Genomic DNA, 27,473 nt, shown 5'->3' with positions numbered 1-27,473 from the left:
ACTCTGTGAAGAATGGTCGGGTTTAGCGCGGATCCCCAGTGTGTTATAGGTAAGTATTTTAGTAAAAGAATATTCATAATGAACTAAATTCACACGTCTAATAATTATATTAGGACAATGTTAGCCTAAAGTTCCTTCACACACTAAATACTATAAATAATTAACACACAGTTGGTACTTGCTTATAGTTTAAATATACAGTATATCTACATTGATCTCAGATATAAGTATCTGTCATAACCATTGTCTATCTTTTTTTGCAGAAGCAACTATAATGAAGAGAATCCAAAGTTGGAAAGGTAAAGTATAGTGTATACAGGGAGCTGGGTTTGCCTTACACTGAAAGGGCCCTGGCAGTGAATTTGAATTATAGAACAGAACATTTCAAATTCACTTAGAATCAAAATATACTTGTATTTGCAAGAATACTTTTTTTTAAAAAAGGGTTAATTTCAAAATCACTTTTCTTTAAAAACCCCTCTACAATCCCTTTTATCCTTTTAAAATCCATCAAACATAGATCCAAAAGTAATTTTGGGAGACAAACAATGTTTACAGAATTACCATTCCACAGAAAAACCTTCTATCAATCTTGTCCAGTCAAATCAGAATGCGGAGAGTATTTTGACAAAGGCCCAGGTTAGAATCCCCCATTACAAAAAAGACCTGCTTTAAGTTAAAATGTTCTTGTGAAATCAATTAAAATTTATATGTATGCCCATTAATTCAAACCTGTTTATGTTAATACAAGTATTTTAAAATGCTAAAGGATAGTTAAAAGTTTACATGAATATGTAATATCCACTTCTAATTTTCATTTCTGTGGGGAAAAAGCCAGTGCAAAAAATAATTCAAATAACTAAATTTGCAAGTAAAATATATAAGAAAAAACATATACGAGTTAGGACTATGGTTTAGGTTAGGCTATGGTAAGGGTTAAGGTTATCTTTAGTGTAGATGTAGGTTGAGGTGCTATTGAGTGCAAGACAGGAAAAGCAATGAAAATGACTGAAAAGCAAAGCAGCTGCAATATTACCATCAAGTACATATTCCCGCTGAGATACTCAGGAAAAGTTTACTCCATAAGAGGTTTTCTTTCACACTCTTAATTATATAAAAGCACGGATAGTAAGAATTCCAATATCTGAGGAAGAATGATCTGTAAGACTTTTCTGACAAATGTTGCTTATTTAACACAACTCCATTAAGTGCTAGATTACGTCTGGAGCCCAATTTATTGCTCCCACTCACATGTTAACTTATCTAGATGGAGGCTTTTGGTGCTTGCCAGGTAGCATGCGGATTACAAGTTGAAAGTAAAATGTTTTAAACTTTGTATATCACGCCTACTTAACTTTATTCCTCCATAGTCTTCAATGGAGCAAGAAAACTGAGGAAAACAACTAACACCTTAACTCACGCACAAAACCTGATCACGTTTTCTCAAGTGCGCTAACTCGACATGAAAATATGAATATTTCACATTACAATGTTACTCACAGAGATTTTTATTTTATGATTCAGAAAGAACATATACATTTAAACAACTTTCTAACTTACTTCTATTATCTAATCTGCTTCATTCTTTTGGTATCCTTTGTTGAAGAAATAGCAAATTATATGTATGAGCCAATAACATGAGACAGTCTTGTGATCCAGATAAAAAAAGAAAGAGATGATACAACTATCAGTACAAAAGGTATATTTAATTTAAGTGACATCCCTTTAAATAAAGAACAAGAGAACATTTTAGAAAAAGGACTCTCTTTTGCCCCGACCACAAGATTGAATAAATTCAATACCCTAATCAATGTTAATCAATTCATATGTAAATTGACTTTAAAAATACATTTTGCAAAAACCCCCTAAGAAAGACAAATACAAAAGGACACAGGAAATAATACATATATTCACACAACATTAAAACCAAAATCACAATATTATCTCTCACAAGACAAAGGGAAACATATTGAAATATTTGAAAAACTTGTTAAAGAAGACATTCAAAAATGTAATTTAAATAAGAAGAAATCCCAAAATGTAACAAATAAAGAAAGATCTATGTTAAAAGAACTTAAAAATGATCCAAGGATTACAATAAAACAAGCAGATAAAGGAGGAGGGGTAGTAATTTGACTATTTGGAAGAAGCTGAGAGACTATTGGGAGATACTAATACATACAAGATACTTAAATTCGATCCTATTAATAAACAAATTAAAGAATTTAATAGAATTATACAAGAAGCAAAATCAGAAGGCATTATAAATAATCAGGAATATCAGTTTATTAATATACAACATCCGAAAACACCTGTATTTTACTACCTCCCCAAAAATACATAAAAGACTCTACCATCCACCAGGACGCCCAATAATATCAGGGATAGGTTCCCTGACTTCAAATATGTCTCAATATGTTGATATATTTCTACAGAAATATGTTCAATCCCTACCATCATATCTTAAAGATACAACAGACTTCCTGAACCTATTAAATAATATAACATGGCAAAAAGATTATACAATGGTTACATGTGATGTCAATTCACTGTATACCAACATAGAACATAAATTAGGAATTGGAGCAATAGAACATTACTTAGTCTTAGACCATGAGATGAAAACTCCACAAATTAAATTTATTATTGAGTGTATAAAATTTATTCTGGAGAACAATTATTTTAATTTTAATAAAGTATTCTATCTACAACAAAAGGGCACAGCGATGGGCATGAGGTTTGCACCCAGTTATGCTAATTTATTCATGGGGATGTTTGAACAAGAACATATTCTCCAATCTCCTTGGGGCGCCAAATCTCATGCTCTTCAGAAGATTCATAGATGATATCTTCCTAATTTGGAAGGGTGATCACAAACTTTTAGAACTGTTCTTCGAAGATTTAAATTCCAATAAATGGGGTATAACGTTTACCCATGAATATAGTAAGGAAACCATCCACTTTCTAGATGTTAGAATAAACATAATCAATAATGAGATCATGACAGAAACATATTTTAAACCTACAGATACCAATAATTATATCCATCCAAAAAGTTGCCACTTGGAGAAATGGATCAATAATACAGGGAGTGCAGAATTATTAGGCAAATGAGTATTTTGACCACATCATCCTCTTTATGCATGTTGTCTTACTCCAAGCTGTATAGGCTCGAAAGCCTACTACCAAGTAAGCATATTAGGTGATGTGCATCTCTGTAATGAGAAGGGGTGTGGTCTAATGACATCAACACCCTATATCAGGTGTGCATAATTATTAGGCAACTTCCTTTCCTTTGGCAAAATGGGTCAAAAGAAGGACTTGACAGGCTCAGAAAAGTCAAAAATAGTGAGATATCTTGTAGAGGGATGCAGCACTCTTAAAATTGCAAAGCTTCTGAAGCGTGATCATCGAACAATCAAGCGTTTCATTCAAAATAGTCAACAGGGTCGCAAGAAGCGTGTGGAAAAACCAAGGCGCAAAATAACTGCCCATGAACTGAGAAAAGTCAAGCGTGCAGCTGCCAAGATGCCACTTGCCACCAGTTTGGCCATATTTCAGAGCTGCAACATCACTGGAGTGCCCAAAAGCACAAGGTGTGCAATACTCAGAGACATGGCCAAGGTAAGAAAGGCTGAAAGACGACCACCACTGAACAAGACACACAAGCTGAAACGTCAAGACTGGGCCAAGAAATATCTCAAGACTGATTTTTCTAAGGTTTTATGGACTGATGAAATGAGAGTGAGTCTTGATGGGCCAGATGGATGGGCCTGTGGCTGGATTGGTAAAGGGCAGAGAGCTCCAGTCCGACTCAGACGCCAGCAAGGTGGAGGTGTAGTACTGGTTTGGGCTGGTATCATCAAAGATGAGCTTGTGGGGCCTTTTCGGGTTGAGGATGGAGTCAAGCTCAATTCCCAGTCCTACTGCCAGTTTCTGGAAGACACCTTCTTCAAGCAGTGGTACAGGAAGAAGTCTGCATCCTTCAAGAAAAACATGATTTTCATGCAGGACAATGCTCCATCACACGCGTCCAAGTACTCCACAGCGTGGCTGGCAAGAAAGGGTATAAAAGAAGAAAATCTAATGACATGGCCTCCTTGTTCACCTGATCTGAACCCCATTGAGAACCTGTGGTCCATCATCAAATGTGAGATTTACAAGGAGGGAAAACAGTACACCTCTCTGAACAGTGTCTGGGAGGCTGTGGTTGCTGCTGCACGCAATGTTGATGGTGAACAGATCAAAACACTGACAGAATCCATGGATGGCAGGTTTTTGAGTGTCCTTGCAAAGAAATGTGGCTATATTGGTCACTGATTTGTTTTTGTTTTGTTTTTGAATGTCAGAAATGTATATTTGTGAATGTTGAGATGTTATATTGGTTTCACTGGTAAAAATAAATAATTGAAATGGGTATATATTTGTTTTTTGTTAAGTTGCCTAATAATTATGCACAGTAATAGTCACCTGCACACACAGATATCCCCTAAAATAGCTATAACTAAAAACAAACTAAAAACTACTTCCAAAACTATTCAGCTTTGATATTAATTAGTTTTTTGGGTTCATTGAGAACATGGTTGTTGTTCAATAATAAAATTAATCCTCAAAAATACAACTTGCCTAATAATTCTGCACTCCCTGTATACCAAAGGGACAATTCTATAGAATAAGAAAGAATTGCTGTAAGGATGAAATTTTCCTGAAACAGGCCAATGAACTAGAGAAGAAATTGCAAGATAAAGGTTATGATGAGTCAATAACTAAAGAAGCAAAGATAATGGCTAGAAATAAAGATAGAAAAGAACTATTAAAATATAAGAATAATATGAAAAAAGTTGAATCAAATAAACAGAAAGGAATGTCCTTCATAACAGAATATAGTGACGATCACAGAATTATAAAAAAGATTCTAAATAAACACTGGCATGTAGTCAGGAAGGACCCAATCTTAAGTGATCTGGTTGAAGAACACCCCTCAGTAATATTTAGAAAAACTAAAAATCTTAAAAGTATATTAGCTCCAAGCCAATTTAAGAGCACTGGGAAACTGGTAGAATCAGACCTACAAGAAAATAAAATACAAGGTTTTTTCCATGTAACACATGTAAGGCCTGTAAATTTGGGAAAAAATATAAAATCGTGAGATCAACCAATAATAATTTTGAACACTCCATAAGAGAGACAATTAGATGTTCTGATAAAAATGTCTTATACCTCATACAGTGCCAATGTAATTTCCAATATTTGGATCAGACGAGTTGTCCACTACACGATAGAATAAGAGAACATCTTCTAAATATTTAATGGGGCAACTGTAAGCATTTACTTTCAAAACATTTTACAGAAGTACACAATAAAAAAACAATAGGACTTAAATTTTGGGGTATAAAAAAATTAGTTAATAATAGAGGGGGAGACATGGAAAAAGCTCTATTATTAAAAGAGCTGAATTAATATTCAATTTTAACACACTGACCCCAAATTGTTTGAATGCAGAACTGGATTTAAACCCATTTATTTAAAGTCAGAAAATAGCTTAGAAATTATATGAATTAGGGGTATATAGAAATATCTATAGTCAGAGAATTAAATATTATGAATGTGGTTGTTAGAACAGACCATAGATTCTGGAGAGTCTATTATGTATATAAATTAAATCAAATAATTTCCCATCCCTTTCTTATATAAAATAATGTATTAAATAGATTCCTATGAATAATACTCTATTCATTAATATCCAATTAAATAATATAGAAGTATTTGATCGTATTGATATGTGGAGAATTTATAGAGATAAGGTGGAGTTATATATGAATTAGGACATCTTATTGAAGTGGGAAATGGTTATATAAAATAAAAAACCTTTTTATTTAAGTTAGAAATATATGCTTGAAATTTTTGGCTAAAAAGCTTTTTTTTCATTAGAATTGATTGGAGTTGGAAAAATGAGTAATACCATGTATTGAAAAGTTTATAATACTGGAATATAATATCAGATTAACACACAATATCCCAATGGGAGGAGTTTTCTCCTACAATTGGAGACCTATAAAAAGGAGCAAAAGATTCAGTGTATTACAAGTCTTGATAAAGGCGCAGAGTGGCACTGAAACGCGTAGACAGACTACTAATCCATTGAGTATACATTGGCTCCTAAAGAACGGATTTTCGACATCGAGTAGTGAGAGGAGGAATCATCCCCCTGTGCCCGGTTTCCCGATTGGCCCTCCTGAGTCACGTGTGATTGAGACTTACGTGACTGGGTAGAAGGTAGTTGCCGGGAATTTCAACTGACAAGACGCTGAAAGAAGAGAAAAAAAGGCTTCATACTAAACGAAAAGCCTAAATTTGACAGAACAACCCTTCCATAACCCATCATCGAAATAAAGGAGGTTACAAAGCCATCGGAGGTCCGGTAAGGGGTTTCTATATACATTACATAAAGAGATATTCACGGGAAGCAGTTATAAACTGCATAGATATCCGGTATTGATTCCAATACACTACCAAGACTACCATCACTGTTATTCCAAACGGAACAAACAGCAGGACTTTGTTCTTCAAATTCTAAAGGAGGATTTTAACAAATCAATTATGGAATTTTACAAATAGTTGTGGCCACAACTTAAAAACAATATAAAATAATATCAGACATTTTATTTCACATTTTGTGTATTAATATTGTGTTTTTATACAAATAACAGTTTTAGTAAAGAGTTTATATATTTCTATCTGGTATTGGTGATTGCTCCTTGCTCCTATTTAGGATATTCAGGTATATATCATAAAGTTCACAAGGGATACAAATTAATAGAAACAGTTTATTTGCACATATTTACATATACACATATTTACATGTGCACATATTTATAGATACATAGTATAACAAGACCACAGTAACATTTGGAATAAGCTCCTAGTAACAGAGATTCACTATATACGCAATTTTGTTTTGACACATAGGTAATTGGCTTTTTATGCACACTACCTCTGATATACGGAGATTCACTATACACAATTGTGTTTGACACATAGATCTAATTGGTAATCCGATTTTTTAAAAGAGGTTTCACCACATTATGGAACGCTACCTCTGAGAGGTATAAAATCAGTTTTAAGCACCATATTTGTAGACACTGAGATTTTGTAAATATATTTTAGATAAGTACGGATATATTGGTAAATTTACCTAAACCACTATATGTTGCTAATACCTATTTTAGATTGGATTTATTTTTGCTTTTCTGTTCTGATAAGGTTATATATGTATATATAATTTTTACACTACATACCTTATGCGATAATCCGCTCCAACATATTACTCTTATAGGTGCACAAACAATATAAGATGAGTCCAGTATAGATTATATTTATCAGATATATAAAGGTTTTTACCCCTGATATACAGTATCCATCCCCATAGCTTTTTAGCGCTCCCATCCCCCCATTTTTCATAACCCCCTGCTAGCGGCCAATGTGCAGGGGGCGGCATTGCACAAGCATTTCACAATAAATGCTTGTGCAATGATAAATGCCGACAGCGTATGCTGTTGGCAATTATCGATGTCGGGCGGATATGATCCCCCTACAGTGGATAATGTCCGCCCGACATTTGATAAATCTACCCCCTCATATCTTTGATATTTATAAGTGTGACTGTACTGTAAAATGTATTTTTGATGTGTTTTATGTCTCGCGTAACAGTTAACCAGAGCTCTGAAGTCACGCTGACTGGACACGCATTAAATTCAATTGCGCTCAAATGAACACGTTTACTTTAACTTATAATACGCTGATTTTAAAATGACACAAAATACCCCTTATCTCTGGTGCACAACAGTTAGCGCACCAGTCGTAATCTAGCCCTAAACTGGCAGAGTTCTGGGAAAGTATGAAAGGAAAGCCACATAGGCACATAGCTACCTTGAATACCTGTTCTGTTCAATTTGCTTCATGATACCAGACCCATGGATTTTCAAATACGTAAGTTGATTAGTCTTGGACCTTAAAAGGAACTGGCTCTATACTGAGTTTATAAATCTGAAGATGAGGAAAAGGAGACGCTGATTCTTGTAAGTAGATGCAAAAAGTTTTATTAGGAGCAGGCTTCCATAAGGACCAACAGGTAAGCTCCTATCTTACGCGTTTCGTGCATGAGCACATGCGCTTCATCAGAGATATTGTTACCTGCTGCTGGGGATCCTTTTAAAGGTATGTTGGGCCAATAGGAGATGAATTTGGTAAAGGTGTGTGCAAATTAACCCTTATTGTATAGAATAAGCTGTATTAACTGATAAGAGGGAAATGTAATACCAAACGGCACCTGATGATACAAACAAAGGATCCCATATATGCTATTGATATCCAGCAGGAGGAAACATGTCAGAACAAAATCATAAAGATAATAACATAAACATAAAAGTATAACAATACAGTTAGTATATACAATGGGGATGCTTATAGATAAACCAAGTATTAGGGTTATATGTGTTAAGTATACATATAAGTAAATATTCACATTTGATGAAAACTCTCAATGTGGCCCATATCATGGGTAACTACATATGTCCTAATACCAGTTAAATATAAAAAAACCCTTTAACAAACAACAATCAAGAATAATGACAGTTTAAAACCATTAGTAACATTGAAGGCTCAATATTTTATAGACAGGAATTGGAAGACACAAAGCAATTCGTGTCGTAGGTAAAATAACAACCCTGGAAATAGAGAGCACTGGAGGCTTTTGTAGATAAATGAGCTAGATGTTATTAGTCTCTATAGGGATCTCAATCACATATGGATTTGTATTGTTGTAATGTAGAAATAATATATACTTGATATTTCATTTACACAATATGTTTAAAAACATCATGAAAAATTACAAATACTATGTTTAGGATGGCAAAATTATCTATATCCAATTATTCAAATTTGATGACAGAGTCACCTATTCTCTAAGAAATAAAAGCATTTGATTGTATGTCAATTAAAATATAAGGAATAGGGAACAAGAACTAACTGAATATAAGGAGGGAGAAGAGTTGGTAAGAGAAAGAGAATATAACCTCTATAAATCTAGTGGGTCATTGGAACTATCTGAAGCATAAATATACTTGATGTAATGTATATCAATATAACTTTGTTAAAGTAAAGGAGACTAGGATGTGGAAACATTGTTGGCTAGAATTTTTATATGTATATAACACAGATAGAAACAATTATTTATAGATTAGTCTATGTATAGGCTTACATCATATTTGTTGTTCATGCCTTGTGGCGCTCTAGTCTGTAGCGTGAATATCCAGTATACTTCTTTTTTGAGTAATGTCTTGTTTCTATCACCCCCTAACGGTTCTTTCTGGAATTGTTCAATTGCCTTGAAAGAGAAATTAGATAATTTCTGTTCATGTGTATGGAAATGTCTGGCTACCGGAGTTCTTGGTATTTCCTCTTCTATTGATAGGAGGTGTTCTCTAATGCGATCTTTTAACGGACGTGTTGTGATACCTGTATATTGATGTTTGCAGTATGCACATGTTATAAGGTATATCACATGTGTAGAGGTACAGTCCATTCTAGTTGTAATTGGGTATGATTTATTGGTTTGTGAAGAATTGAATGTGGAACTTTTATCAGTGTATTTACAGCTTTTACACAGTATGTGGTATGTGTGCCTTTAGTTGGTGTTAGCCAATTAGTGTTAGGTAAGGTTTTATGATGAAATTTTTGTGTAATTTTGTCTCGTATAGTTGGAGCTTTCTTGGCTACAAATTTGATGTTTATGTTTATCAGATATATAAAGGTTTTTACCCCTGATATACAGTATCCATCCCCATAGCTTTTTAGCGCTCCCATCCCCCCATTTTTCATAACCCCCTGCTAGCGGCCAATGTGCAGGGGGGCGGCATTGCACAAGCATTTCACAATAAATGCTTGTGCAATTATAAATGCCGACAGCGTATGCTGTTGGCAATTATCGATGTCGGGCGGATATGATCCCCCTACAGCGGATAATGTCCGCCCGACATTTGATAAATCTACCCCCTCATATCTTTGATATTTATAAGTGTGACTGTACTGTAAAATGTATTTTTGATGTGTTTTATGTCTCGCGTAACAGTTAACCAGAGCTATGAAGTCACGCTGACTGGACACGCATTAAATTCAATTGCGCTCAAATGAACGCGTTTACTTTAACTTATAATACGCTGATTTTAAAATGACACAAAATACCCCTTATTGCTGGTGCACAACAGTTAGCGCACCAGTCGTAATCTAGCCCTAAACTGGCAGAGTTCTGGGAAAGTATGAAAGAAAGACCACGTAGGCACATAGCTACCTTGAATAACTGTTCTGTTCAATTTGCTTCATGATACCATACCCATGGATTTTCAGATACCTAAGTGGATTAATCTTGGACCTTAAAAGGAACTGGCTCTATACTGAGTTTATAAATCCTCAGGATTGCAAACATAATCCCATTGGCTGAAGATACTTTGGAATCTTTCAGACCCTTCCTGCCCAAAACTGAGGACAAAAAAAAACAGACTTCCTGATTTCCTTAGTAGCTTTCAAATAGTCGTTAGGATCTCTAAAAATATACACCCTATGGAGAAGAACCTCTTGTTCTTAGATTTACAGAATGAGAGAACAACAATCTAAATTAATATGCAGAGAAGAAACCACCTTCAGCAGAACTAAATGGTTAGTTTTGAAAAGCACATATTGAAAAGGACAAAAAAACTAGGGCCTAGATTTAGAGTTTGGCGGTAGCCGTCAAAACCAGCGTTAGAGGCTCCTAACGCTGGTTTTAGGCTACCGCCGGTATTTGGAGTCAGTCAGGAAAGGGTCTAATGCTCACTTTCCAGCCGCGACTTTTCCATACCGCAGATCCCCTTACGTCAATTGCGTATCCTATCTTTTCAATGGGATCTTTCTAACTCCGGTATTTAGAGTCGTGGCTGAAGTGAGCGTTAGAAATCTAACGACAAAACTCCAGCCGCAGAAAAAAGGCAGTAGTTAAGAGCTTTCTGGGCTAACGCCGGTTTATAAAGCTCTTAACTACTGTGCTCTACAGTACACTAACACCCATAAACTACCTATGTAGCCCTAAACCGAGGTCCCCCCACATCGCCGACACTCGATTAAATTTTTTTAACCCCTAATCTGCCGACCGCCACCTACGTTATCCTTATATACCCCTAATCTGCTGCCTCTTACACCGCCGACCCCTATATTATATTTATTAACCCCTAATCTGCCCCCCACAACGTCGCTGCCAGCTACCTACACTTATTAACCCCTAATCTGCCGCCCGCACGCCGCCGCCAGCTACATTATAGCTATGTACCCTTAATCTGCTGCCCCTAACACCGCCGACCCATATATTATATTTATTAACCCCTAATCTGCCCCCCACAACGTCGCCTCCACCTGCCTACACTTATTGACCCCTAATCTGCCGAGCGGACCGCACCGCTATTATAATAAAGTTATTAACCCCTAATCCGCCTCACTCCCGCCTCAATAACCCTATAATAAATAGTATTAACCCCTAATCTGCTCTCCCTAACATCGCCGACACCTAACTTCAAGTATTAACCCCTAATCTGCCGATCGGAGCTCACCGCTACTCTAATAAATTTTTTAACCCCTAAAGCTAATTTTAAACCTAACCCTAACACCCCCCTAAGTTAAATATAATTTTATTCTAACTAAATAAATTAACTCTTATTAAATAAATTATTCCTATTTAAATCTAAATACTTACCTGTAAAATAAACCCTAATGTAGCTACAATATAAATTAGAATTATATTATAGCTATTTTAGGATTAATATTTATTTTACAGGTAACTTTGTATTTATTTTAACCAGGTACAATAGCTATTAAATAGTTAAGAACTATTTAATAGCTAAAATAGTTAAAATAATTACAAAATTACCTGTAAAATAAATCCTAACCTAAGTTACAATTAAACCTAACACTACACTATCAATAAATAAATTAAATAAACTACCTACAATTATCTACAATTAAACCTAACACTACACTAGCAATAAATTAATTAAATAAAATACCTACAATTATCTACAATTAAACCTAACACTACACTATCAATAAATTAATTAAATACAATATCTACAAATAAATACAATGAAATAAACTAACTAAAGTACAAAAAATAAAAAATAACTAAGTTACAAAAAATAAAAAAATATTTACAAACATTAGAAAAATATTACAACAATTTTAAACTAATTACACCTACTCTAAGCCCCCTAATAAAATAACAAAGCCCCCCAAAATAAAAAAATGCCCTACCCTATTCTAAATTAAAAATGTTCAAAGCTCTTTTACCTTACCAGCCCTGAACAGGGCCCTTTGCGGGGCATGCCCCAAAGAATTCAGCTCTTTTGCCTGTAAAAAAAACACATACAAAACCCCCCCTTAACATTACAACCCACCACCCACATACCCCTAATCTAACCCAAACCCCCCTTAAATAAACCTAACACTAAGCCCCTGAAGATCTTCCTACCTTATCTTCACCATACCAGGTTCACCGATCGGTCCTCTGAAGTGTTGATCCAAGCCCAAGCGGGGGGCTGAAGAGTGACGTCCATCCTCGGGCTGAAGTCTGGATCCAAGCGGCGGCTGAAGAAATCCATCATCGGGCTGAAGTCGGAAGTCCATCATCGGGATGAAGTCTTCTATCAAGCCGCATCTTCAATCTTCTTTCTTCTGGAGCGGAGCAGAGCCATCTTCTTCCAAGCTGACGCGGAACATGCTCTTCAACCGACGCCTACTTGCCGAATGACGGTTCCTTTAAATCACGTCATCCAAGATGGCGTCCCTCGAATTCCGATTGGCTGATAAGATTCTATCAGCCAATCGGAATTAAGGTAGGACTATTCTGATTGGCTGATGGAATCAGCCAATCAGAATCAAGTTCAATCCGATTGGCTGATCCAATCAGCCAATCAGATTGAGCTCGCATTCTATTGGCTGATCGGAACAGCCAATAGAATGCAAGCTCAATCTGATTGGCTGATTGGATCATGGACTTGATGATGTACTTCCAACTTCAGCCTGATGATGGATTTCTTCAGCCGCCGCTTGGATCCAGACTTCAGCCCGAGGATGGACGTCACTCTTCAGCTCCCCGCTTGGGCTTGGATCAACACTTCCGAGGACCGATCGGTGAACCTGGTATGGTGAAGATAAGGTAGGAAGATCTTCAGGGGCTTAGTATTAGGTTTATTTAAGGGGGGTTTGGGTTAGATTAGGGGTATGTGGGTGGTGGGTTGTAATGTTGGGGGGGGTATTGTATGTGTTTTTTTTACAGGCAAAAGAGCTGAATTCTTTGGGGCATGCCCCGCAAAGGGCCCTGTTCAGGGCTGGTAAGGTAAAAGAAGTTTGAACTTTTTTAATTTTGAATAGGGTAGGGCATTTTTTTATTTTGGGGGGCTTTGTTATTTTATTAGGGGGCTTAGAGTAGGTGTAATTAGTTTAAAATTGTAATATTTTTCTAATGTTTGTAAATATTTTTTTATTTTTTGTAACTTAGTTCTTTTTTATTTTTTGTACTTTAGTTAGTTATTTCATTGTATTTATTTGTAGATATTGTATTTAATTAATTTATTGATAGTGTAGTGTTAGGTTTAATTGTAGGTAATTGTAGGTATTTTATTTAATTAATTTATTGATAGTGTAGTGTTAGGTTTAATTGTAACTTAGGTTAGGATTTATTTTACAGGTAATTTTGTAATTATTTTAACTATTTTAGCTATTAAATAGTTCTTAACTATTTAATAGCTATTGTACCTGGTTAAAATAAATACAAAGTTACCTGTAAAATAAATATAAATCCTAAAATAGCTATAATATAATTATAATTTATATTGTAGATATATTAGGATTTATTTTACAGGTAAGTATTTAGCTTTAAATAGGAATAAGTTATTTAATAAGAGTTAATTAATTTCGTTAGATTTAAATTATATTTAATTTAGGGGGGTGTTAGTGTTAGGGTTAGATTTAGCTTAGGGATTAATACATTTATTAGAATAGCGGTGAGCTCCAGTCGGCAGATTAGGGGTTAATGTTTGAAGTTAGGTGTCGGCGATGTTAGGGAGGGCAGATTAGGGGTTAATACTATTTATTATAGGGCTAGTGAGGCGGATTAGGGGTTAATAACTTTATTATAATAGCGGTGCGGTCCGCTCGGCAGATTAGGGGTTAATAAGTGTAGGCAGGTGGAGGCGACGTTGTGGGGCGCCGATTAGGGATTAATAAATATAATATAGGGGTCGGCGGTGTTAGGGGCAGCAGATTAGGGGTACATAGGGATAATGTAAGTAGCGGCGGTTTACGGAGCGGCAGATTAGGGGTTAATAATAATATGCAGGGGTCAGCGATAGCGGGGGCGGCAGAATAGGGGTTAATAAGTGTAAGGTTAGGGGTATTTAGACTCGGGGTACATGTTAGAGTGTTAGGTGCAGACGTAGGAAGTGTTTCCCCATAGCAAACAATGGGGCTGCGTTAGGAGCTGAACGCTGCTTTTTTGCAGGTGTTAGTTTTTTTTTCAGCTCAAACAGCCCCATTGTTTTCTATGGGGGAATCGTGCACGAGCACGTTTTTGAAGCTGGCCGCGTCCGTAAGCACCGCTGGTATCGAGAGTTGAAGTTGCGTTAAATATGCTCTACGCTCCTTTTTTGGAGCCTAACGCAGCCATTCTGTGAACTCTCAATACCAGCGGTATTTAAAAGGTGCGGCCAGAAAAAAGCATGCGTAGCTAATGCACCCCTTTGGCCGCAGAACTCTAAATCTAGGCGTTACAGTTTAGAAACATGCCTAACTGTAGTCAATGCCACCAGCAGAATAGACCTAAGGTAATACATTTAAAGTTATTGATCCAGAGCTTGAAATCTAAAGAAGACAATAATTCTCTGTGCCAGACATACTCCATACTTGAGCCCAAAGACAACCAGTGTGTTTTCCTGCATTATTTTTGTATCACTTGTGGGAGCAAAACAAAGAAAAAAATAATCATTTCTAAACCTTCAGAGAATTACCACTGTGTCTGCAGCAATATAATGAGGATCCTTGCCTATGGTGCAATATCTATTTAGTTTGCAGTTAATTTTCTGAAATGAAAACCTCAATTTTTGAGAAATTTTCAGAAAATCATCTTTCTAATTCCCTTGAGGAATCTTCTGATGACCCAAGATATCTGCCTGGGAGTTCTTTACGTGACCTGGAATATTAATTACGGAAAATGCCATTAAATGTATTTCTGCCCATCTGTGGATACCTGCACCTTCTTGTATTGCTAACTTGCTCTAAAAATACCCTGATGTTCTATATCCAACAGATTATACTCATAATGCAGCAGCTACAAAACGAGTTTCCAGGTCTTTGAAACTAGAAATACTACTTTGAGCTGTAAAAGATGTACAGGAAGGTAAGACTCCTAAGGAGTCAGTCCACTAATGTACCTTTAAAGGGTGCTCAGTAGGGTGCCCAACCAGATCCCAACTATGACATGCCCCATCACGCCCTTAGTCATGCCCCATGAAAGAAAATGCCCCCATCAGAAAATCCTGGAGATGCCACTGAGGATTCTCTTTTGTATTAAACAACTTCTTTCTTTTTTTTATTACAATGTATGTTTAATTTATTTTATTGATGTTATACTCCATGGTTGACAATACCCTTATTACCAGTTTTAATTAATACAGGGTTAGATTACGATGAAGTGCAAACATTTTGCACACAAGCGATATCAGGTTTTCGTGCAGGTTAAATTGTGCTCGTATTACAAGTTGAAAGTAAACGCGATCGCTTGAGTGAAATTTAAGTAATTGCTTGTCGGGTAAGTGCGTCCTCAGAGATCTGGTTAACTGTTTTACGAAACAAAAAAGTGTCACAAAACACATCAAAAATACATTTCAAAGTGCAGTTACACCCATAACACCATTTAATAAAAACTATTTAAAAAAAATATTGCAGAAATATGTATTTATGAATAAATAGAACATATTATTCCATGTGAAGAACATTGGAATGTGAAATATTCATATTTTAATGTCAGGTTAGCGCACATGAGAATATGCAATTGGGTTTGCGTGCGAGTTGGGTGTTTTTTCCACTTTTTTTTTCTTTATTGACTTAGGTTATCGCATGCACAATATTCTAAGTTCGGCTTTTTGCACGTGTCAAGTTAGTGCAAGAGCGGTAACTTTTTACTTTCAACATGTAATACGAGCGCAACCCGACATACGCAAAAAGTTTACTTGTAGCTCAATTAACACTTGAACGGGAGCGTTAAATAGCTCTCCACTTGTAATCTGGCCCAGTCCCTAATTCTAAAATCTGTCTAGTTGTCCCTCTGAGATAGCCATATGTCCCAATTAGCAGAATACCCTTTAGCTCCGCCCACAGACCAACAAGACATGTCCATGAGTCCCCAATACCTAGCACAAATATTGGGAGGTAAGTTTTTGCTTTCTATGAGAGCATACTGAGCTAAGCTCACATGTTTTGACCACTACACGTTTATAATTTTTTACAAAAAAAAAAGGCTCTGTCCTCGGTCCCCTTTTCTTCTCAATCTACACATCATCATTTGGTTCCTTAATAAAGTCCCACAGGCTTCAATATCATTTGTACGCCGATGACACCCAAATCTAACTCTCAGCACCATACCTATCTCCTTCCTTGCTAACCCGTGTCACTAACTGTCTCTCTCATATCTCATCTTGGATGTCCTCTCACTACCTCAAGCTAAATCTCTCCAAAACAGCTACTTATCCCCCCCCCCCTTCTTCCAAAATTTCAGCCGCCCTATTTGTCTATAAATGTTGATAACTCCATCATTACCCCAACCACACATGCCCGATATCTTGGGGTCACACTTGACTCAGATTTTTCTTTCACTCCTCACATTCAGTCCTTGGCTAAAGCCTGATGCTTCCACCTTAAAAACATATCTAAAATTAGACATTTCCTTACACAAGACACAACTAAGATTAAACACAAAGTTCTCACTCTGACATACAAAGCCCTCAATTGCACTACTCCCCACTACACCTTAGATACTCTCCCTCCTGTCCCCTTCACTCCGCTCATGTTCTCCTACTCTCCTCCACTCTTGTTACCTCCTCACATTCCCGTTTACAAGACTTCTCCAGACTGGCTCCCATCTTATGGAACTCTCTGCCTTGCTCCACAAGACTCTCCCCTAGTTTTGAAAGCTTCAAGCGCTAAATACTCTACTATATATTTATGTTTACACCTAACACCCTAACATGAACCCCAAGTCTAAACACCCCTAATCTTACACTTATTAACCCCTAATCTGCCGCCCCCGACATTGCCAACACCTAACCCCTAATCTGCCGCTCCGGACATCGCCGCCACCTACATTATATTTATTAACCCCTAATCTGCTGCCCCCAACATCGCCCACACCTACATTATATTTATTAACCCCTAATATGCCGCCCCCAACAACGCAGCCACTTTTCTAAATTTATTAACCCCTAAACCTAAGTCTAATCCTAACCCTTACTCCCCCTAACTTAAATATAAATCTAAATAAAAATTACTATTATTACCTAAATAATTCCTATTTAAAACTAAATACTTACCTATAAAATAAACCCTAAGCTAGCTACAATATAACTAATAGTTACATTGTATCTAGCTTAGGGTTTATTTTTATTTTACAGGCAAGTTTGTATTTATTTTAACTAGGTAGAGTAGTTATTAAATAGTTATTAACTATTTAATAACTACCTAGCTAAAATAAATACAAATTTACCTGTAAAATAAAACCTAACCTAAGTTTCACTAACATCTAACACTACACTACAATTAAATAAATTCCCTACATTAAATACAATTAAATCAATTAAATAAAATTAGCTAAATCACAAAAAAACACACTAAATTACAGAAAATAAAAAAACAAATTAAAAGATATTTAAACTAATTACACCTAATCTAAGAGCCCTATCAAAATAAAAAAAGCCCCCCCCCCCCCAAAATAAAAAAAAAGCCTAAACTATCAATAGTCATTAAAAGGGCCTTTTGCGGGGCATTGCCCCAAATAAATCAGCTCTTTTACCTGTAAAAAAAAATACAATCAACCCCCCCAACAGTAAAACCCACCACCCACACAACCAACCCCCCAAATAAAAGCCTAACTAAAAAAAAACCTAAGCTCCCCATTGCCCTGAAAAGGGCATTTGGATGGGCATTGCCCTTAAAAGGGCATTTATCTCTATTGCAGGCCCAAAGCCCTAACCTAAAAAATAAACCCACCCAATACACCGTTAAAAAAAATCCTAACACTAACCCCCGAAGATTCACTTACCAGGAAAAGTCTTCATCCAAGCGGCAAGATGTCCTCAACGAAGCCGGCAGAAGTGGTCCTCCAGACAGGCAGAAGTGGTCCTCCAGATGGGCAGAAGTCTTCATCCAGACTGCATCTTCTATCTTCATCCTTCCGGCGCGGAGCGGGTCCATCTTCAAGACATCCGACGCGGAGCATCCTCTTCTTCCGACGGACTAACAACAAATGAAGGTACCTTTAAATGATGTCATCCAAGATGGCGTCCCTTAGATTCCGATTGGCTGATAGAATTCTATCAGCCAATCAGAATTAAGGTAGAAAAAATCCTATTGGCTGATTGAATCGGAATCTAAGGGAGCTAGCTAATTCCTTCATTACAGACGCTTCTCTTCAAATCATCAAACTGGCAGCCAAGAGAACTACTATTCCCATAGAGGACAGTTGTTCTTTCACAGATCCTATGGATAAGAAGTTAGAGTGATGTCCCATTATGTTCACCAGGGTCTGCTATTGCAGCCTGCTGCATGCATTGCTACCGTCACGGGTGCGGCAGCATTCTGGTTTGATTCTCTATCTGAGTCTCTCAGGACCAAAACTCCCTTGGAGGAGATCCAAGACAGGATACAAGCTCTGAAGCTAGCTAATTCCTTCATTACAGATGCTTCTCTTCAAATCATCAAACTGGCAGCTAAAAGTTCAGGTTTCTCTGTCCTAGCCCGCAGAGCCCTATGGTTAAAACCTTGGTCTGTGGACATGTCATCTAAGTCTAAGCTTCTAGCGATTCCTTACAAGGGGAAGACCTTGTTTGGCCCTGATTTGACTGAAATTATTTCTGATATATCGGGAGGCAAGGGTCATCTACTCCCTCAGGATAAGAGAAACAAGCAAAAGGGACGACATGCATGGAGACCCAACCAGTCTTGGAACAAGGCCAAACAGTCCAAGAAGCCTGCTGCTGATTCCAAGACTGCATGAAGGGCATGCCCTCAATCCGGGTCCGGATCTGGTAGGGGCAGACTATCCTTCTTTGTTCAAACCTGGGTTTGGGATGTTCAGGATCCCTGGGCAATAGAGATAGTGTCTCAGGGATACAAATTGGAGTTCAAGAGTTTTCCTCCTAGAGGCAGGTTTCGACTTTCAAGATTATCTGCAGACCAGATAAAGAAAGAGGCGTTCTTACATTGTGTAAAAGACCTTTCTATCATGGGAGGGATTGTTCCCGTCCCAGTTCAGGAACAAGGTCAGGGCTTTTATTCCAACCTGTTTGTGGTCCCCAAAAAGGAGGGAACCTTCAGACCAATTTTAGATCTCAAGAGTCTAGACAAATTTCTCAGTGTTCCGTCCTTCAAGATGGAAACTATACTTTCCATTCTCCCATTGATCCAAGAGGGTCAATTTATGACAACAGTGGATTTAAAGGATGCGTATCTACATGTTCCCATTCACTGGGATCATCACAAGTTCCTAAGGTTTGCGTTCCAGGCCAAGCACTTCCAATTCATGGCTCTGCCTTTCGGTCTGGCCACGGCTCCATGAATATTTACAAAGGTTCTGGGGTCTCTCCTGTCAGTTCTCCGACCACAAGACATTGGGGCGGCGCCTTATCTGGATGATATTCTAGTTCAGGCACCATCTTTTCAACAAGCAAGATCCCATACCGACCTGGTGTTACCTTCCTAAGTACTAACGGGTGGAAGATAAAGTCCAAGGATAATTTTCTTGGGAACCATCAAAGATTCCCTATCCATGAAGATCTTTCTGACAGAAGTCAGAAAATCAAAGATTATCGATACTTGTCTAGCCCTTCAGTCTTCTATTCGGCCGTCAGTGGCTCAACGCATGGAGGTTATCGGGCTGATGGTGGCAGCAATGGATATCATCTTGTTTGCTCGGTTCCATCTCAGACCTCTGCAGCTAAGCATGCTCAGGCAATGGAACTGGGATTATGCACACTTGTCTCCTCAGATAACTCTGGAGCAGGAGACAAGAGATTCTCTTCAATGGTGGTTGTCTCTGGATCATCTTTCCCAGGGAACCTGCTTTCACAGACCGTCTTGGGTGATTGTGACAACAGATGCCAGCCTTTTAGGGTGGGGAGCTGTCTGGGGCTCTCTAAAGGCTCAGGGACTTGGACTCAGTCAGAGTCTGTTCTTCCTATAAACATCCTGGAACTGAGAGCGATCTTCAATGCTCTTCTGGCCTGGCCTCAGTTAGCCTCGGCCAAGTTTATCAGGTTCCATTCGGACAACATAACTTCAGTAGCCTACATCAATCATCGGGGAGGAACGAGGAGTTCCTTAGCGATGACAGAAGTAACCAAGGGGTAGACAACTGGGAGGTGGACTTTCTGAGCAGACAGCCCTTTCATCCGAGGGAGTGGGAACTCCATCCGGAAGTGTTCTCCAGTCTGATTCTCAAATGGGGTAAGCCGGAGTTGGATCTCATGGCATCTCAACAGAATGCCAAGCTCCCGAGATACGGTTCGAGGTCCAGGGACCCCCAGGCGGAACTGATAGATGCCCTGGCGGTTCCTTGGAACTTCATTCTAGCATACCTGTTTCCTCCATTTGCTCTTCTTCTTCGGGTAATTGCTCGAATCAAACAGGAGAGGGCTTCGGTGATCCTCATAGCACCGGCCTGGCCTCACAGGATTTGGTATGCAGATCTGGTAGAGATGGCTTCTCTGCCACCTTGGAGACTTACGTTGAGGAAGGACCTTCTGATTCAGGGGCCCTTCCTTCACCCATATCTAGTTTCTCTGAAGCTGACTGCTTAGAGATTGAACGCTTAATCTTATCCAAGCGGGGGGTTTTCTGACTCGGTCATAGAGACCATGGTTCAGGTTCATAAACCTGTAACTAGGAGGATTTACCATAAGATTTGGCGTAAATATCTCTATTGGTGTGAATCCAAGGGCTACTCATGGAGTAGAGTTAGGATTCTTAGAATTTTGTCTTTTCTCCAAGAAGGTTTGGAGAAGGGTTTATCGTCAAGTTCCCTAAAGGGTCAAATTTATTTCGGCTCTATCTATTTTATTTCACAAACATCTGGAGGATGTCCCAGATGAACAATCCTTTTGTAAGGCCCTAGTTAGGATCAGGCCTGTGTTCAAACCAGTTACTCCTCATTGGAATCTTAATTTAGTTCTCAAAGTTCTTCAAGAGGCTCCTATGCATTCCTTAGATATCAAGTTGCTATCTTGGAAAGTTTTATTTCTTGTTGCTATTTCTTCAGCTCGAGGAGTATCAGAGCTCTTGGTTTTGCAGTACGAGTCTCCTTACCTTATTTTCCACTCAGATAAGGTAGTTTACAGACTAAATTAGGATTTCTTCCTAAAGTGGTTTCAGTTCGTAACATTAATCAGGAGATTGTTGTTCCTTCTTTGTGTCCTAATCCTTCTTCTCAGAAAGAACGTCTTCTGTACAATTTGGACGTGGTCTGTGCCTTAAAGTTTTAATATTCAGGCGACTAATGACTTTCGTCAGTCTTCTTCTTTGTTTTTAGCTATGGCTACTTCTCTTTCTTTTTGGCTGAAGAGTATCATATGTTTTGCATATGAGACTACTGGGCAGCAGCCTCCCGAGAGGGTTATGGCTCATTCCACGAGGGCTGGTTCTTCCTTGTGGGCATTCAAAAATGAAGCTTCTGTGGAACAGATTTGCAAAGCTGCAACTTGGGGGCCTAGTTATCAAGCCGTCAACCTCAAATACGCTGGAATTCCGCAGCGTATTTGTGGCGAGGCTAATACGCCTTAGTTATCAAAGGCTCGAGACCGGCAAAGATCGATTCTTACATCACTCCAGATGTTCCGCACACAAGTGCGGCACATTCTCACTACTTTTGCTAGTTATCAAAAAACTAGCAGGTACGCTCAGCACTTTTACGGCCCAGCATACATGGTTTTCAAACCGCCACCCCTGGAGGCGGCGGATCCCATAGGAATCAATGGGAGTCTGACCATAGCGAAAGTACAAGTTCGCTGCTGACAGACATCCCATTGATTTCTATGGGAGCTGTCTACACCTAACACCCTAACATGTACCCCGAGTCTAAACACCACTAATCTGTCCCCCCCTACACCGCCGCAACTAAATAAAGTTATTACCCCCTAAACCGCCGCTCCCGGAGCCCACCGCAAGCTATTCTATACATATTAACCCCTAAACCGCCGCTCCCGGAGCCCACCGCAACTATAATAAATGTATTAACCCCTAAACCGCCGCTCCCTGAACCCGCCGCAACCTATATTAAATGTATTAACCCCTATCCTGCCCCCCCTACACCGTCGCCACCTATAATAAATTTAATAACCCCTAATCTGCCCCCCCTACACCGTCGCCACCTATAATAAATGTATTAACCCCTATCCTGCCCCCCACTACGCCGCCGCCACTGTAATAAAATTATTTACCCCTAAACCTAAGTCTAAGTCTAACCCTAACCCTAACGCCCCCCTAACTTAAATATTAATTAAATAAATCTAAATAAATTAACTCTTATTAACTAAATGAATCCTATTTAAAGCTAAATACTTACCTATAAAATAAACCCTAATATAGCTACAATATAAATAATAATTATATTCTAGCTATCTTAGGATTTATTTTTATTTTACAGGTACCTTTCAATTTATTTTAACTATGTACAATAGCTATTAAATAGTTATTAACTATTTAATAGCTTACCTAGCTAAAATAAACTGAAATTTATCTGTAAAATAAATCCTAACCTAAGTTACAATTACACCTAACACTACACTATACTTTAATAAATTATTCCTATTTAAAAATAAATACTTACCTGTAAAATAAACCCTAAGATAGCTACAATATAATTAATAATTATATTGTAGCTATTTTAGGATTTATATTTATTTTACAGGTAACTTTGTATTTATTTTAGCTAGTTAGAATAGTTATTAAATAGTTATTAACTATTTAATAACTACCTAGCTAAAAGAAATACAAAATTACCTGTAAAATAAATCCTAACCTAAGTTACAATTACACCTAACACTACACTATACTTTAATAAATTATTCCTATTTAAAAATAAATACTTACCTGTAAAATAAACCCTAAGATAGCTACATTATAATTAATAATTATATTGTAGCTATCTTAGGATTTATATTTATTTTACAGGTAACTTTGTATTTATTTTAGCTAGTTAGAATAGTTATTAAATAGTTATTAACTATTTAATAACTACCTAGCTAAAAGAAATACAAAATTACCTGTAAAATAAATCCTAACCTAAGTTACAATTAAACCTAATACTACACTATCATTAAATTAATTAAATAAACTACCTACAAATAACTACAATTAAATACAATGACATAAACTAACTAAAGTACAAAAAATAAAAAAAGCTAAGTTACAAAAAATAAAAAAATAAGTTACAAACATGTTAAAAATATTACAACAATTTTAAGCTACTTACACCTAATCTAAGCCCCCTAATAAAATAACAAACCCCCCAAAATAAAAAAAATGCCCTACCCTATTCTAAATTAAATAAAGTTCAAAGCTCTTTTACCTTACCAGCCCTTAAAAGGGCCATTTGTGGGGGCATGCCCCAAAGAAAACAGCTCTTTTGCCTGTAAAAGAAAAATACAACCCCCCCAACATTAAAACCCACCACCCACATACCCCTAATCTAACCCAAACCCCCCTTACAAAAACCTAACACTAATCCCCTGAAGATCATCCTACCTTGTCTTCACTCAGCCGAGCAGCGATGGAACCGAAGTGGACATCCGGAGCGGAAGAAGTTAATCCTCCATGCGGCGCTGAAGAAATCTTCCATCGGATGAAGTCATCATCCAGGCGGCGCTGAAGAAAAGTCTTCGATCCGGCCGATGTCATCTTCAAAGAGGCGCTGAAGAGGTCTTCTATCCGGGCGATGTCAGCCAATCGGAATTAAGGTAGGAAAAATCTGATTGGCTGATGGAATCAGATTGAGCTCGCATTCTATTGGCTGTTCCGATCAGCCAATAGAATGCAAGCTCAATCTGATTGGCTGATCGGATCAGCCAATCGGATTGAACTTGATTCTGATTGGCTGATTCCATCAGCCAATCAGAATTTTCCTACCTTAATTCCGATTGGCTGATAGAATCCTATCAGCCAATCGGAATTGAGGGGACGCCATCTTGGATGACGTCCCTTAAAGGAGCCTTCATTCGTCATAGTCCGTCAGTGAAGAAGGAGGTTCCGCGTCGGCGGGAGGAAGATTCAAGACCCGGCTTGGAAGATGACATCGCCCGGATAGAAGACCTCTTCAGCGCCTCTTTGAAGATGACATCGGCCGGATCGAAGACTTTTCTTCAGCGCCGCCTGGATGATGACTTCATCGGATGGAAGATTTCTTCAGCGCCGCTTGGAGGATTAACTTCTTCCGCTCCGGATGTCCACTTTGGTTCCATCGCTGCTCGGCTGAGTGAAGACAAGGTAGGATGATCTTCTGGGGATTAATGTTAGGTTTTTGTAAGGGGGGTTTGGGTTAGATTTGGGGTATGTGGGTGGTGGGTTTTAATGTTGGGGGGGGTTGTATTTTTCTTTTACAGGCAAAAGAGCTGTTTTCTTTGGGGCATGCCCCCACAAATGGCCCTTTTAAGGGCTGGTAAGGTAAAAGAGCTTTGAACTTTATTTAATTTAGAATAGGGTAGGGCATTTTTTTATTTTGGGGGGGTTTGTTATTTTATTAGGGGGCTTAGATTAGGTGTAAGTAGCTTAAAATTGTTGTAATATTTTTAACATGTTTGTAACTTATTTTTTTATTTTTTGTAACTTAGCTTTTTTTATTTTTAGTACTTTAGTTAGTTTATGTCATTGTATTTAATTGTAGTTATTTGTAGGTAGTTTATTTAATTAATTTAATGATAGTGTAGTATTAGGTTTAATTGTAACTTAGGTTAGGATTTATTTTACAGGTAATTTTGTATTTCTTTTAGCTAGGTAGTTATTAAATAGTTAATAACTATTTAATAACTATTCTAACTAGCTAAAATAAATACAAAGTTACCTGTAAAATAAATATAAATCCGAAGATAGCTAGAATATAATTATTATTTATATTGTAGCTATATTAGGGTTTATTTTATAGGTAAGTATTTAGCTTTAAATAGGATTCATTTAGTTAATAAGAGTTAATTTATTTAGATTTATTTAATTAATATTTAAGTTAGGGGGGCGTTAGGGTTAGGGTTAGACTTAGGTTTAGGGGTTAATAATTTTATTACAGTGGCGGCGGCATAGTGGGGGGCAGGATAGGGGTTAATAAATTTATTATAGGGGCGACGGTGTAGGGGAGGCAGATTAGGGGTTAATAAATTTATTATAGGGGCGACGGTGTAGGGGAGGCAGATTAGGGGTTAATAAATTTATTATAGGGGGCGACGGTGTAGGGGAGGCAGATTAGGGGTTAATAAATTTATTATAGGTGACGACGGTGTAGGGGGGGCAGGATAGGGGTTAATAGGTTTAATATAGGTTGCGGCGGGTTCAGGGAGCGGCGGTTTAGGGGTTAAACTATTTATTTAGTTGCGGAGAGGTGCGGGATCAGCAGGATAGGGGTTAATAACTTTATAATAGAGGGCGACGGTGTAGGGGGGGCAGGATAGGGGTTACTAGGTATACTGTAGGTGGCAGCGGTGTCCGGGAGCGGCGGTTTAGGGGTTAATACATTTATAAGAGTTGCGGCAGGGTCTAGGAGCGGCGGTTTAGGGGTTAATACATTTATAAGAGTTGTGGCGGGGTCTAGGAGCGGTGGTTTAGGGGTTAGTAACTTTATTTAGTTGCGGGGGGTTCCGGGGGCGCCGGTATAGGGATAGAACAGTGTAATTTAGTGTGAGTGCTTAGTGACAGGCTAGCAATAAAGCTGGGAAAAAGCCGAAGAGCAGCGAGATCGGATGAGTGATAACTCTCACAGTCCGCTGCTCATCGCCCCGCGGCTTTTTGACAGCTTTATTTGATAACTTAGGCGTATTTTTTCAGGTCCGCGCCGGCGATGTGAGGCGAGCTTAGGCGGGCGTATTGGGCCGGCGAAGCCAGAAAAGTAGACGGCTTGATAACTACCCCCCCAAGTCTTCTCTTCATACTTTTTCAAAATTTTACAAATTTTATACTTTTGCCTCGGCTGAGGCTGTTTTTGGGAGAAAGGTTCTTCGTGCAGTGGTGTCTTCCATTTAGGTTCCCTGTCTTGTCCCTCCCGTATCATCTGTGTACTCTAGCTTGGGTATTAATCCCATTAGTAATTAAGATGATACGTGGACTCATCGTGTCATAAAAAAAGAAAAGAAAATTTATACTTACCTGATAAATGTATTTCTTTTTTGACACGATGAGTCCACGGCCTGTCCTGTTCTTTTAGACAGGTTGTTGTAAACTTCAGACACCTCTGTACCTTGGCTTTTCCTTTCTCTTCCTAACTTCAGTCGAATGACTGGAGTGGGAGGGAAGGGAGGAGCTATTTAACAGCTCTGCTGTGGTGCTCTTTGTCTCCTCCTGTTGACCAAGAGGTGAATATCCCATTAGAAATTAAGATGATCCGTGGACTCATTGTGTCAAAAAATAAATACATTTATCAGGGAAGCATAAATTTTCTTTTTCTTATCATGGGGATATTCCAGGCCATTGAAATATGCATGACACAGTGTAGTAAGTGACCACAGTTATCATGCTTTTTCCCACTAGTTTTGCACTTTGCTCACTTCAAGTTAATAAACACTTTAAAGACAACTTATGCGTTGTTCCAAGAGGGTGACCAAAAGCAAAGATAAACATTGTGACATTTTCACACTTTGCTTCAGGGAATATTCATGTTATCACATAAATATATATCAGACATACAGACTACATGTGTAGCTAGTAGAAATAAATGTCATTTGCTACTCCTGACAAGCTACAAATAATGAGTCTTGGCTATGGCAAACCTTCCAACATTTGCCGAATTATTTCCCAAGATGTGAGAGGTTAAAAGCTTGTGGACCATGGCCCATCCCATTTTGTATGTGAGTCTGTGAATAGGAGGGGTGGAGCTATGTATATATGGGCTGGGTTGCAGACAGGGCATGGCCATGTGCAAGTCTGTACATGGG

General features: G+C 38.0%; 1 protein-coding gene across 1 annotated transcript in view; it reads left to right on the top strand.

Annotated features, from left to right (window-relative positions):
- The window catches only part of SMIM24 (small integral membrane protein 24), a 104,403-nt gene that overhangs the window by 46,594 nt on the left and 30,336 nt on the right, over positions 1–27,473 (top strand). Inside the window, exon 3 of the mRNA XM_053700725.1 lies at positions 264–299. Within this exon, the coding sequence (XP_053556700.1) occupies positions 264–299 (36 nt within the window). The remainder of the gene's footprint in view (positions 1–263; positions 300–27,473) is intronic.

This window comes from Bombina bombina, chromosome 2 (genome assembly GCF_027579735.1).
Source record: "Bombina bombina isolate aBomBom1 chromosome 2, aBomBom1.pri, whole genome shotgun sequence".
Taxonomy (NCBI): Eukaryota; Metazoa; Chordata; class Amphibia; order Anura; family Bombinatoridae; genus Bombina; species Bombina bombina.
Note: the sequence above shows the minus strand (reverse complement) of the source record. Positions and strands in the feature narration are given on the sequence as shown.